Consider the following 14,034-nt stretch of genomic DNA (forward strand, 5'->3'; position numbering starts at 1 on the left):
TAAAATTAATTCCACCTTGAATTCCCCTGGGCATGTAGGTTTCAGAAATTCCCTGGGTTGAAGAGTTTGCTGGGTGAGGAGAAATAGTGCAACTTTCAACATGTCAAGTTAGAGATAAATGGAATTTACTCCCTTTCTATTGGCCTAATATGGCAAAAATATATCCAAAAGAATCCAAATGTCCTGTAGCTTGCAATGGGTATGTGCTATGATAAGGGGGGAGCTCAGAAAGACTGAAAAGACTTTAAGAGGTAGGAACAGGACAGATGTCTGGGTGGGCAACTCCACACACCATAAAAAAGACAAATGGGGCCAACTGCTTTCACTTTTAATTGTGTGGTGTCCACATGCTGTGCGCATTGCTCATCACACAACACAAAAATATATAAAACTCTGGACATGAGGAAAGCTCTCCCCTTGCGTCCCAATTTGACTTTTTCCAAAGAAAATCCTTCTAGCGCATGCACCCAGAAGGATTTTCTCCCTGAATGTAGAGGAGGAGATATTCACATACTCTGAATTCCACAGAGAATAGGAAGGACAACAACATCTCGCTCTACATAGTCTCGTTCTTCACAGTTAAGGAGTTAAGAGTCAGGATCCCTGTGTTTATTATGGACTGCTGTATTTTCATTTCAAAGAGTAAAGGTTATTTTCGCTAGTGAAGACCTGAGCAAGACCGAGCCCTCAGTGAACTGTGCTCACTGTAGGATACAGGTGATGGCTCAGGTCACAAAGGTAATTTCAGACTTGCCTATCCATAGAGAAATATTAAGGGAATCTGCATGCAGGGAGCATTTGTCCCTTTACATGGGGAGCGGAGTGATTTCACCAACGAGATTACCTATGATTGGGAAGTAAGTCACACGTAAGGGGAAGGTGGAAATGGGAGTAAAAGCAGAGCTTCAAAAACAGATGGAATAATATTGCTGAATAGTGCTTAGTCCCTCTTTAACTATGGACACAATAGGATGGTTGAGACTTGAGGCATGGAACTGGAAAGGTATGAGGAAGCTAAGTGGCTAGAACTTTTCTCTGGATAGGTCTTAACTTATGTAAACAACAACTCGATTAAGAACCCAATGATTTGAAGTGAATGGGATTACTCAATGTTGGAGCCTTTTGCTAGTGTACATGAGTATTGATCATGTTATCAGAAGACCTGCAGAAGTTGACAAGCTTAAAGTAAAGTTCCATGTCATAAGGTGAAGGTTTGTAGTTATACAGTAATGTGGTAACTTAACACAATTACAAAGGGTATTCAGTTGATATTAGCAAAGATGACTAATATTGCTCATCCCCAAAAGATCGGGACCACCCCACCACCAACCTCTTTTACAAAGACTATGTTCTCTTACGGAGGCAAAGAAGAATCCAAGAATTGGCCTGTAGCGCCTGTCTGATACTTCACAGCTATGCACAATTTAGCAATCCAGAAGTAAACCTCAAGAGAACCAAAATCGTGATTAAGGGAAACAAAATTTAAAAACCAAAAACCCCAAACACGTTTGGTACCTGAAAGGTAATCAAATTAACAATACTTTTTAGCAGGAAGGCAACATTTTATCTGTTTGTTTCTTTCATATATCCAAGATTCTGTTGTATATAGCGGTTATCACCCTAGATACAAATATTCAAATGTAAAGTCTTTCCTTTTGTTGTAAATTGTTCTCCAAGCATTGGTATTTTTTTCAAAATATTGTCGTTATTGTAAACCAGTTTTATATCATTTTTGGCAGGCCTTCGAAGGAGATGCGGGGGTTCGCTGTTCCCGAACAACACGAGATTTGCTTAACCTCTTCAGTGCCCATGACGAGATAGTCTCGTCATGGAGCACGGTTGCGCTGTGCCCATGACGAGACTATCTCGTCATGAACCCCACCCACTAGTGCAACGCCCGGCACAGGAGGGGGAAAGGGCGTGGCACTGAAGGGGTTAATGTCGTTTAAACAGACTGAAAATCATGAAGTCTAAAAGAATGACACCACGGAAATGAAATAGAATTATTTGCCCATATGAAGTCCCTATAAGTGTTGGCTGGGTCTGACAAAAAAATTATTGAAAACTGGTTTGCGATAAATAACATTGTGAAAAAAATACCAATGCCTGGAGAATAATTACAACAAAAGGAAAGACTTTACATTTGAATATTTGGATCTAGAATGATTACACCTATATACACACACAACAGAATCTTGGACCTATGAAAGAAACAAGCAAATAAAATGTTGCCTTCCTACTAAAAAGAATTCCCGATGTATATGGAGTTTTGTGTGCTGTCGAAACTCTAGAAGTAGGCATAATATATATGAAAATTTGGGGATATTGACCAGTGTAGTTGAAAGGATCACTACTGCCATTTGTTTTGAAAGTGGGTATCCAATTTAAGATGGAAACTGAATACAAATACTTAGGTACTCTCATTGACCATTGCGGTTCATTTCTTCCTCACCAACAATGTATCAAAAACAGAGCCACTGCACTTCACATATTCTGTGCCTGTCGAAACAATGCCAGAGCCCATTCGTGACTCCAATCGTAAAAGTCATCCAAGCAAAATTAATCCCAACCATCGCATGTGGCTAAGAGGCACAGGGCGAAGAGACACAAACTACCAAAATAACATAATCTCCAATCTCAAATCGGACTAGAATTCGGATTTGACAAAAACAACTGCCCGGCAAGGAGCTTTCCTGAGGATGTGCTTTAAACTCTGCCAAGCTAAACCGGACTGCTTCAGCAGGGAATTATGAACTCAGGCGATAAAGTCCAGGCACGCAAATGTTTTAAAAATCTCTGTCAGCCTTGTAAATAAGGAGTCATTGGGACATTCCAGTGAGCTGAGCGATCTTTATTAAACACCTCACAAACACATGTGAGCAGTTTCCCTCTTGGAAGATTGCAGAAAATTAGCAAAGCATGCCCATGCCTGGATGGTTATCACCAGTTAAATGACAGAAACTGTTGGTTAAGGACTCTTCAACATATTGGACATCCACTTATGCAGGATTGCTGCAGTGGTGTACATGCAAGGAACCAACATCATGCCAAGTGCCCACTTGGTAAAATATCTGAACACTGCAGAAAATAAATTGAAACCTATGGGAGCAAATTAAATAAGAAATTATTATGAATTCAGTCTTGTTTGTTCTTAACTATTTATTTGGATCATTTTTGCAAACTGTTTAATATGCAACTGTACTACGTAACTCAGCATACATACATTTAGTACCTTTTTCCTACCACAACAATGTCCCCATTTCAGCAACGATCCCTGGGGTGTTCCTCATTATGTGGGTATGGCTTTGCTTTAGTTAACCGGTTAGAGCCATTCTCTGGAACTTACAGTTCTCCACTGTTGCAAGACTATTTCAGAGTCACCCTAACTAGTGTGTCCTTGATCACGGTGGGAGTCGCACATTGTGATTGGTGCCCATGGCCGCAAAAATTTCCACCAGAAATCCTGAATGCAAATTGTTAGTTCTGAGATGAGGGTCCTGAAAGCACTTTTGAGCAACAAATGTGAGGTGCCATGCTCTTTCCAAGTACCCCTCAGCACCCTGAACTACACGGAATTCAGACAGATAATCAGAGCCCGGAGGGTACATAATATAAGACATACCAGCGATTAGACTGCCATCCCTTTCACCGTTGCACTCTGAGTTTTCAAGTTCCCTTTTGAGTGATTAGTTTGTTGGGCTTGCACAAGCATCACAGAACTGGCTCAGGTCCACTGACCTAGTCCCTTCAAGATACTGATTATGAAGCATTTTGAACAAAGATTTGTTAGATCACAGTTCTGACATATGTCACCTCCTACCCCCCATTTGACACTAGTCTTCCACTGTCAAAAGAAGCACACCAACTAAAACCTATACAATATCTGCTGAAAACACCCAAATTCTTATCAACAGGATAACATTATACACAGATTCTACTTTCAAATACAATATTAAGGCCTATCATCAAACGATGTAGAGTAAAATTTGGGATTGCATCTCAGCTCCAGAAAGTGCTGTTACCTTTTAGAGCACTGTCTCATTGCAATAATTTCCTAATAGGCTGTAATTATAAATCTGTTTTATTAGGTCATGCCTCGCCAGCATCATATTTAAAAAAAAGTGATTATAAAGATACATAAATATTCAAACATACAGGGGATTTCAATTACCCCTCTTTGCCCATTGGTCTGTTCAACCATCATTCATATTTGCTTCCTCACATCACAGCATTAGGAAGATCATCGTTCCTGGAGGTGAAACGCCGACTGCGAGCTAGCAACATACAATACTCATTATTATTCCCGGCCCGTCTGAAAGTTATCCATGATGGCACCACCCACTTCTCCACGGCTGAAGACGCATGTGACTGGGCAGACAACCACTGCGCGCAGAGCTCCACAGCAGGGGCCACTCGGGAGCGGACGAACAGAGTTCCACGCGCCAGGCGACGCGGCCGGCAGCCTTCACAAACCCGGAGACTGCAGGGCAGGAGAGAGTTAACGGAACGTCGTGTCCTGGACTCCCCGGACCTGGAGCAAATCATACAGGAGCGACGCAAGGCCGTCCAGGTGGTGACGGACCTCGGGACTTCCTCGCAGGGAGAAGACTTAGACGGTGCCCCCCCATCTTTTCTCGTCAGAAGGAGAAGATGATAGTGACGAGACCCAATCAAAAACCGCCTCTGTCACCATGCCCCGGGTCACCCCACAAACTGCCGACACTCTGCACTGAGGATACACGAGCTGACGAGCAGAAGCATTTGGTAAGATTGGCGGACACGCACTCCCGCACCCCGATACGCCACACCCACGAACTGCATCGCCACACTTTTGTGGGTTCATTAACCGGACGACGAACATTGATCCTACTAATGCCCTATCAAGACTCTGCCCCGCAGGCACGAGCTGCCACCCCCATGCATCCATTGTTCACTCTCTAGTTCTATGAGAGTCAGTTTGGACGTATCGGCCTCGCCGATAGGTCTCAGGTATCGGGACAGTTTCCCACCCCAGTTTCTGGTTCCACCGACCCGGTTAATTCTCACCCTTTACCCCGCCCAGGGAATGCCAGAGACAAGCTAGCTGCCATCCTTGGGCGGATGCCGCCAACCTCCATATCTGACGGGTGCAGGGCCAGGACACAGCCAGAACTTATAGCACAGCCACTCCTCACCGCACCCAAGGACGCAGGTACCACTCACCACATACCCAAATGCAGAACACTGACATTAGCGTACTGACTTTGAACACAAGGGGCCTCCACACGCCACGCAAACGGAACGCGGTCTACTCCTACCTCAAGCGTCACCACTCACAAATAGCGTTCCTCCAAGAGACCCATCTCATAACACCAGAGATTAAAAAACTACGGGCCAGATGGCGAGGCACCATATGCACCACGTCATACTCCGCTTACGCACGAGGCGCGTTAGTCTGGGTCCGACCGGGCACCCCATTCCATAAGCTCCGAAGAGTGGTGGACAAAGAGGGACGATTTGTACTGTTAGAGGGACTCTTGGATGGGCAGCCCATTCTCTTGGGTAGCATCTATGCCCCAAATATCGACCAAGACAAGTTTTGGGAATCCCTTACTGGGTTGTTAGCTCAATTCACGACTATCCCATGGATCTTAGGGGGAGACTACAACTGTGCGCTCAACATCACACTGGACAGATCCCATCCACCACCGCCACATTGACCTGCACCGAAACAGACCGAGCACTTTCTAAGGTGGGTCACACACTGGGCGCTAATAGACGCTTGGAGAGCACACCACCCTCAGACACGTCTCTACTCATTTCATTCCATACCACATAACCTAAGGGTCCGTCTGGACAGATATTTGTACTCCCCATCACTGATTCCTCAAATACAACACATAGATTATCTAGGCCGCGTGATTTTAGATCACAATGCGCACATCCTACGCATCCAATGGAGGCCCCCACACCCTCCGGTGCCCACTTGGCGCCTCCCACGTGACTGTCTGACGGACCAAGTGTTCAAACACGACCACGAGCAAGACATACAGGACTACTTTTCTAAGAACTCGGGTACGGCATCCTCCAAATTGGTTGAATGGGACGCATTTAAGATAGTAGCTCGGGGAGCATGCATTAAGCAAATAATGGGAGCGCGACGCACACTCACCACCACGGAACTGAAGTTAGCCACCCTCATTCGACAGGAAGATGCCAGTGCTGCCACTGCAGCACAAGTAGCGGCAGCCAAAACAACACGCTGCGGCCATGGCAGACCTACGCAAATACAACTTTAGAGCCTATGCCTTGCGAATGCATAAAGAAAGAGATAAAACGGGTTCACTCCTAGCTTGGCTAGCAAGACAGGACATGGAAATAAAACCCATCCCCGAAATAATAGACCCTTCCGGTGATCTAGTGCGGTCCCAAATGGACATCCTAACTGCATTCCAGCAGTATTATACTATAATTTACTGCGCCCTGTCACAGCTCGGGCAGGAGGCGATCAACCTCTTTCTGGGCCCCCTATCCATCCTGCACATCTCAGATACAGAGAAAAACACCCTAGACGCCACAATAACACCGACTGACGTCACCCATGCGATTCGTGCGCTGGCGCGCAATAAGGCGCCGGGCCTGGACGGTCTACCTCTCGAGTATTACAGCACCTTCTCCCCCCTGCTAGTTCCTCGCCTAACTGAGATGCTGGCGGTTGCTCTAGAGGGGGGGGGATGACTGCCCAGCTCCCTCCGTGAGTCGGTCATAGTGACGTTCCTTAAACCGCACCGAGACCCGCAGCAGTTCTCCTCTTACCGTCCAATCACGCTCCTCTCGACCGACTGCAAAATGCTGGGAAAAATTCTAGCGGAGAGGTACGAACAAATTCTGCGACCCTTAATCCATCCGGATCAATGCGGGTTTGTGCCCGGCAAAAATACGTCACAAATCATACGGCGCTTGTTCCATATTCAGGATCAAGTGGAAAATACACACCCTAACGCGGTCTGCTTAATCTTAGACCTCGAAAAGGTCTTTGATACTCTTACTTGGCCATACCTTTTCGCTGTGTTGCAGCGAGTGGGGATAGGCCCAACCCTCCTCGCGTATACAAGGCTTCTCTACACCGGGCTCACATCCCGCATTCGACTGGGCTGCTACATCTCCTCATCAATCAAGGTGGAGAGGGGGACGAGACAAGGGTGCCCACTATCGCCCCTGCTCTTCGCCCTAGCGGTAGAACCACTGGCAATCCGACTGCGTGAGGTGGGAACCGATTGGGGCATCCCCATAGCGGACACCGTCCATAGCGTCTCTATGTACGCGGACGACCTCCTAATATATATCCGTGATATCACCACGGACCTCACACCCATATGAACAACCCCAACGGAGTTCGCGGAGGCGTCCGGTCCTAAAGTAAACTGGGACACATCTACCCTATACCCACTACACACAAACCTCGGGCCGCTGGAGGTGCGAATAGGTACGCAGCACCTCTCATGGAGCACACACGCCCCCCCGATATCTCGGCATCTGCCCATACCACTCCCCCACGGACATATACGAGGGCAACCATACCAAAGCGCTGGCTGGCATTCGATCGGCGGTGGGATTTTGGAAGAATCTCCCGTTGGCCCCAATAGGTCGGGTGGCCATAGCAAAGATGATCGCTGTCCCCCGTCTACTGTACTACTTCACGAATTTGCCGGTGATCCCACCCAGGGCCTTTTTTCGATACCTGGACTCGCTCCTCCGCTCACTCATCTGGGGCACGCACAGACACCGGGTAGCCCTCACCAAGCTGCAATTACCCACCACACAAGGGGGCCTAGACGCCCCCTCCTGCGAATCGTACTTTTTGGCGGCGCAGTTACAGTGGCTGTCGTACTGGACGGCGTGTAGGAATACATACGTCCCAGGGCTGGGTCCCTACCCCGGAGCTCTGTCGTCTACTGCTCCCAGGTACTAAACCTCGATGGACATATCCGTTACAGGTGTCGGTGGCCCGCCAATGTATGCAAAGAATCCATCGCATGTCGGCGGGGACACCACATTACTCCCCACGGCTGCCGCTGGTCGGCTGGCCCAAGAGGGAGATGTACTTTACGGCAGCCATGCTCCGTGCGTAGTCGGACTGCGATATAACAGAAGCAGAGGCACTGTTCGCGGAGGGGCAGCTCAGACCTTATGTTCAGATCGCGGAGGATTATGGTTTATCCGCGGGACCGTTTTTTAACCCACCGACAGCTCCTTGAACACTTTCGGCCACACGCGGACCTTTCCACAGGAGAGCCCAAGACCCGCCCGGTCATTCACACCATCTTACATATGGGTACAGGTCGGCACTTAGTTACTTGGATCTATAAATCCATCAGAGAGCTTATGAATGAACCACTGCTCGCTCTCCGAGCCACATGGGAGGACGAACTTGAACGTCAGTTGCACGACCGAGAGTGGGAGAGGGCCCTAGAGTTCCCTAAAAAAGTATCGCAGAACGCACGCTATAAAAATATACAGTTTGATGTCTTACATAGAGCGTATCTAACGCCAGCGCGCCTGCAGCGGTTCTATCCGGACACCCGATTTCTCTGCCCCAGATGTCGCTCGGCAGATGCACACTTTCACCACATGTTCTGGAGCTGTCCCACCCTGCGGCAGTTCTGGTCAGTAGTCCTCGTGACACTTAAAGAACTTACAGACATTCACACCTGGGAGGCGGTCGCTCTCGGAATATTCCGTAGACCAAAATCACTGAGGGTGCCTATCCGCTTCGCAACCCTAGCAACGCTACTAGCGAAAAGAAGCATCGCCATGAACTGGCGAGCCCCATCGAGACCTCCGCTGGAGGCATGGATGGGAGCGGTAAAAAAAATGGGCGGCAGCAGAAGAGGAGAGACTTCGGGAGGAGGAGGTGAAAGGACTGCGGAAGCATCCCATATCTATGGAATGGGCCATATTGTCCCACCAGTTCCAACACTTACAGTCGCGTACCGCTTCTAGGGCATCGCAACGTACCACTACGGAACTGGAAGCATGTAACCCGAATGGGAGCACACCTAACACAGCCCCCACCTCCCCAACCAATGAGTGAGGCACAATAACCCCTCGGTGCACTACACGACCTGCGGCCACTAGCCTGGATGTCCTGGCGCCTGCCTACGAATGAAGTCCTGACATCTGCACACAACTGCTGCACTGACCCGGATGCCATACCCATGGCTCACACCCAGGCTCCCTTCTTCAATGTATCCCCAGTTTTATTGTCCCCGGTTGCCATCACAGTACAAAGAAGATATATGGACCGTAGCGACAGATACCCCTTCTGAGTGCAGGATACACATCTCACAACTGGAAAGCACAACTACTGTCGATAACATAAATGTAAGGAGATGAACTGTGATGGTTTGTTGTAAAAATGATAATAAAAAAAGGTTTTAAAAAAAACGTACTAGTCAATGTCCACAGGCTCACCACCACTTTGTCTTCGAATTCCACTACCCAAGGACATATCTAAGGCATATGAAGAAAATCTGCCTCTATCGCACCGCAGCCATGACTAGCTGATGTCGTAAGTGGGTAAACCCCGTAAGAGCTTTTCGTTGTGAAATATGTTTTGTGCAGATAGTGAAACCTTGCTTGCTTAAATAGTGAATGAGTCAACTAACGGTTATTGGCATTCCTGTGACCACTTTTCTCATGCTTGCTCAGTATTTCCACCCGTCGCTTTTTGTAAGTAAAATAAATAATTTATTTGATTCAATTAATTAAAATTGTTACAAAAGGAAAGAGAATGAATTCCATAGAAAACTCGAATGAAATTGCATTCATATGCAAAACAAATTTCATAAGTCCAATCATCAACATCACAAAACAGATCACATATATTGCATTGGCGAAATCAAGGGGTTTCAAGAGTTTCAGCATTGGTCCGGTGAGAAGGCGGAGCACAGACATCTCCTCTGTACTGATGCCACGCTCCCCACACCCTGCTCCACTTCCCAGGGCACCCTCTGGCCACATAGACAGACTTTTCCCTAAACATGCACCAGTCTAGGTCTTCTTCCCACTTTCTCAATTTGGGCGGCTGGCTTGCTCCCCATTGCTGTGCGATGTTTCTTTTCGCAATCATGTACGCTAGGGTTGCCCACTGTGTAGCGTATGTGTTGAGATCTGTAGGCTCCCAAATATTTAGTATACACCTTCGAGCCTCAGGTTGTATGTCCACATTCAGGACTTCCCGGAGTGTGCGGTGTATGTCTTGCCAGTATGATTGTATAAGTGGGCAGTTTCACAAAATGTGAATGAACGTCCCTGTTTCCCCACACCCTCTTCTACACTCTCCACCTTACCCATACGTACCAGGCAAGGCCTTGTGATGTAGATCCTATGCAATATTTTGAGCTGCACCAACTTCAACCTGGCCTGGATAGCAACCTCCCGCGGGGAGAAAACTGCCCCTTGCCAGTCCTCGTCATCGAGTGAGTTCTAAGCCATCACCAACCCATTTCTCCCTGAGGGCTTGTAGTGGGTCTACCATGTTATTCATCAACTTTCTATAAATAAGAGAGATGGTCTTCTCCAGGAGATGTCCGTCTAGCAATCTATCCTCCAGGGGGGAGGCTTCCGGGAGAGTTGTATTTCCAGCTCATGAATTCAGGGCCAAACCCTAGCTTGGTCAACACAGCGAAGAGGTACGGCCACTCGACTCATTTTTATATTTTTATTTCCACATACATGCGCACAACATTTAGACATCTGTATTTTCAGGTTTTTGTTTACTTTTAAACCTTTGATGCCTATTGCATTTTTTTGGGGTGAAAAATTAAAGTATGGCGTGTGGCAGGGCTTTCTTGTGATAATAATGCATGTTACATATAAGACAGATCTGAGTACATGTGAATATGGCTGAATTTAACATTAGACAATGCGTGTAAAAGGGTGTAATGGCCTGGAAAAACAGACTGATGAACTAGCAAATGCAGATAAATGTGTGCTTGATTGCCATGTTTTTGAGTTTAGAAACTCGATGTTTTTTTTACACTGTTCAAATTAACAAGACAGAGAAGGGAAGCTTTCTCTTGGCCATGCTTAGTAAGCAGCATGTTTCGGCAAAGGGACACTGTTTGCCTATTTTTGAAGCAAGTTAGGAGAAGAGTATGAATGACCACCTCCTCCTTTTGTAAGACATCGTGGTGATATAGGTATATAAATTACAGGTGCAGGAGATGGGTTGGACACATGGAGCTGTTGAGAATAAAGTTGAAGGGGGGGGTTCATCTAATAACACCAATGACAGCAGAAGGTATGCAGGTAAAATATAAATGCCTCATCATAATTCAGACATCGTAAACCAATACAAGGATATAAATTAGATGGATCTCAATAGCCAAATACTGTGGGTAGGGAACAGATAAACAGGTTAGGGACGCATGATGAAATATGATAGAGACTTAGCTAACATGTGCTTTAATCTGCATATTATCTTCCAAGTTGTTTATAATAATAATGATCATTTTGAAACACAGGATTCAGTATCTGGCATAGGTGATGGGAAAACAAAAAAGCCCTTCACGCAACCTGCTTCCCTTCCCCTACAAAAAAAGGCAGGGCCTTGGATAGCACTTCATTGGATGTACCCCAGCCATACCCATGTGCCAGGGAAAAACACTTCTGCACCCTTTTTTCCCCCAGCATGTGTGAATGGAGCACACAAGGGAGCAGATATCTGTCCCACTGCAGCAGTATTTCTGACCTCTTCCCTGCTAAAATAACATAAAAGAAATCTAAGGGCGTTATAAGCCCATAGAAAACGTAAAGCTCGTAAGGGGCCTAGACACCTACTTGAAAGCCTAGAACAAAAGAACCTGTTATCATGGTGCAGAGAGACAAGAGTGGTCAGTGTGTCGCAAGTGCCACCACCCGGCAGAACAGTCACAGATGTACAAGAGGTGTACACTAGCAGCAAGGCTCCTGGGACCTTAGGGACACAAACTAGGGTGCAGGGTATACAAGTTCTGGGGACCCGAGTGCAGAACACTAGTGTAGAAGACAAAGGTAGGGACACAAACATTTCCTTAATGGTGCATTCCTGCAGTAGGGTAAACATCAAGATTCACCACAAAAAAATATAGCACAACTGATCTTCCATGCAAATGAGGAATAACCTTCAGAAATAACTATTGTAGAAGAAGGGCTTGACAGCAGGATATGGAAATATGTAGAGAATATTGGCAGCCCTTCAGAATGGAGATATATATATTTATATTCAGTCTAGCTTCCCAAAAGTTGAACCAGGAGCAGGTGGAGCATTGCACACAATATTGACAGCATTGATTTGCTGCGGTCCTCACGAGGACATCACGATGAACCAACTGCACTGCAAGAGTAGAGAGCAGTTACTCCTCACACCTGTTTCTATATCCTGCAGGTCAGGTCCGGTCCCCACAGCGCGCTAGATTCAGCCAAATGCCTTTAAGTATTCACAGTGACAGCAGGGAAACATGTGGAGTCAGGCTTTAGCAAACCTGTTTGACCATTCTACTGAATGATGTATTCCCCGCCCAAAAGTTTGCTCTAGGAAGATTGCTCAAGAATACAAAACTATCCAACACACATATCCCACTAAACTAACCTTCATTTGAAGTACCCAACTCTCGTCAGCAGTAGAAGAATTGCTAATTTTCTTTAATACTACACATCATTGACGCATATCAAAAAATCATTGATTCGACCAGCATGTCAACTTAGAGGGGTTGTTTTTTATTAACTACATGACTCGCCGTGAAAACGTAAGTACTTATATTTCAAATTTTTTAAAAATAACAAAAGCAACTGTGACGTGGGTGCAACCTATGAGGTAAAAGAGGGAACAAAGGTTCCACAATGGCAAATCAGAAATCTCGACGTTTGCGTTCAGTTCTCACAAGGCAGGATTGCTCCTAAGCCACAAGAGTTTTATTTTGTACATTACTAAACATGAACTGGCCGTCGTCTCGTACACAAAAATAATAATTAAAAAGCATATCTAGCGTGAACCCCGAAAAGGCAAGCCAAGAGGCCACCCAGGAATTTATAAACATAAGTTTAGTTTTCACCTGCTCCAACGCTTCTAAAGATAATGCATGACCGTGGTGAGCCAGACTGCCGCACCAATTAGTGGGCTGTACTTCTCCTATACAACCAGGAAGAAGAAGTCAGGCACTGGACTGACAACGCCTGATAGCTACCGGCTTCCTGACTCCAAAACAGGCTGAGTCTGAACTACATCCATCCCACCAGTCCGTCTCCTCCCACTGGAGGACGGGAAGGGTATCATCCCGGAAGAAGGGGTTATCTGAAGGTGATGGAGAGATGCATTCGCCAAATGTACACACATGTGATGATGTAGCTGAGGCTTGATGATGGGGCGGACGCTTTTCATAGGGTGTGCGGCTGCGGAAGAAAAGGTGACGGGATACGGTACATAAAATAGTGCGTCACAGAATAAAACTCACAGAATTCTGCGACGTAGAAGGAGACGGCATAGTTCTCCTCGCACCACTCCAGGGTGGAGGTTGGCGGGCCCCAGTAGCCGGGCCTGTCCGCTGCGGGAGCCATGGTGGAAGTGGGAGGGAGAGCTGAGTGGACGGACAACGAGACTCCGCCTTATGGAGGCACCCGGTGCCTGGCGGCGAAGGGGAGGCGGGCCTGGGAGGAGAAAGAAAGAGTGGGGAGGGGACAAGGGAGGCCAGGCTTTTTCACGGGATTGTCTATACGCCATGGCAACGCCACAAGCCAGAGGGAGGGGCCGGTCATGCTGTTTTCTCCAGTCATGCCCTGTAATAAAAGTAGAATTGGGAGTTAGTTATTTCTGTTTCTGCTGCTTTGTCATATTCTGGCTTTCCACAGTTCTGTTTAGTTGCTGACGTTAATTGAAATCAACGAATATTTGGAAAGTCATCCACGGAAACTTGCTTAGCTCCGAGCATAGAAAAGTAGATCAAACTGAGGATAAGGTCTGACGAGTGAGTCACTTAAGGACTATGCGAAAGAGAGACTCTGTTTAATATTTAT

General features: G+C 46.7%; 1 protein-coding gene across 2 annotated transcripts in view; it reads right to left on the minus strand.

The window, feature by feature from the left end:
* ACER3 (alkaline ceramidase 3) overlaps positions 1-13,666 on the minus strand; it is a 252,810-nt gene extending 239,144 nt beyond the window's left edge. Inside the window, exon 1 of one of the 2 annotated variants that reach the window (XM_085623262.1) lies at positions 13,476-13,666. In XM_085623262.1, the coding sequence (XP_085479388.1) occupies positions 13,476-13,578 (103 nt within the window). In that variant the 5' untranslated portion in view covers positions 13,579-13,666. Of the gene's footprint in view, positions 1-13,076; positions 13,245-13,475 lie in introns of those variants that run through there. The other variant, XM_085623263.1, reaches the window with a different exon arrangement.
* Between the last annotated feature and the right edge of the window lie 368 nt (positions 13,667-14,034).

The sequence above is a fragment of the Triturus cristatus genome, chromosome 8, assembly GCF_964204655.1.
Source record: "Triturus cristatus chromosome 8, aTriCri1.1, whole genome shotgun sequence".
NCBI lineage: Eukaryota > Metazoa > Chordata > Amphibia > Caudata > Salamandridae > Triturus > Triturus cristatus.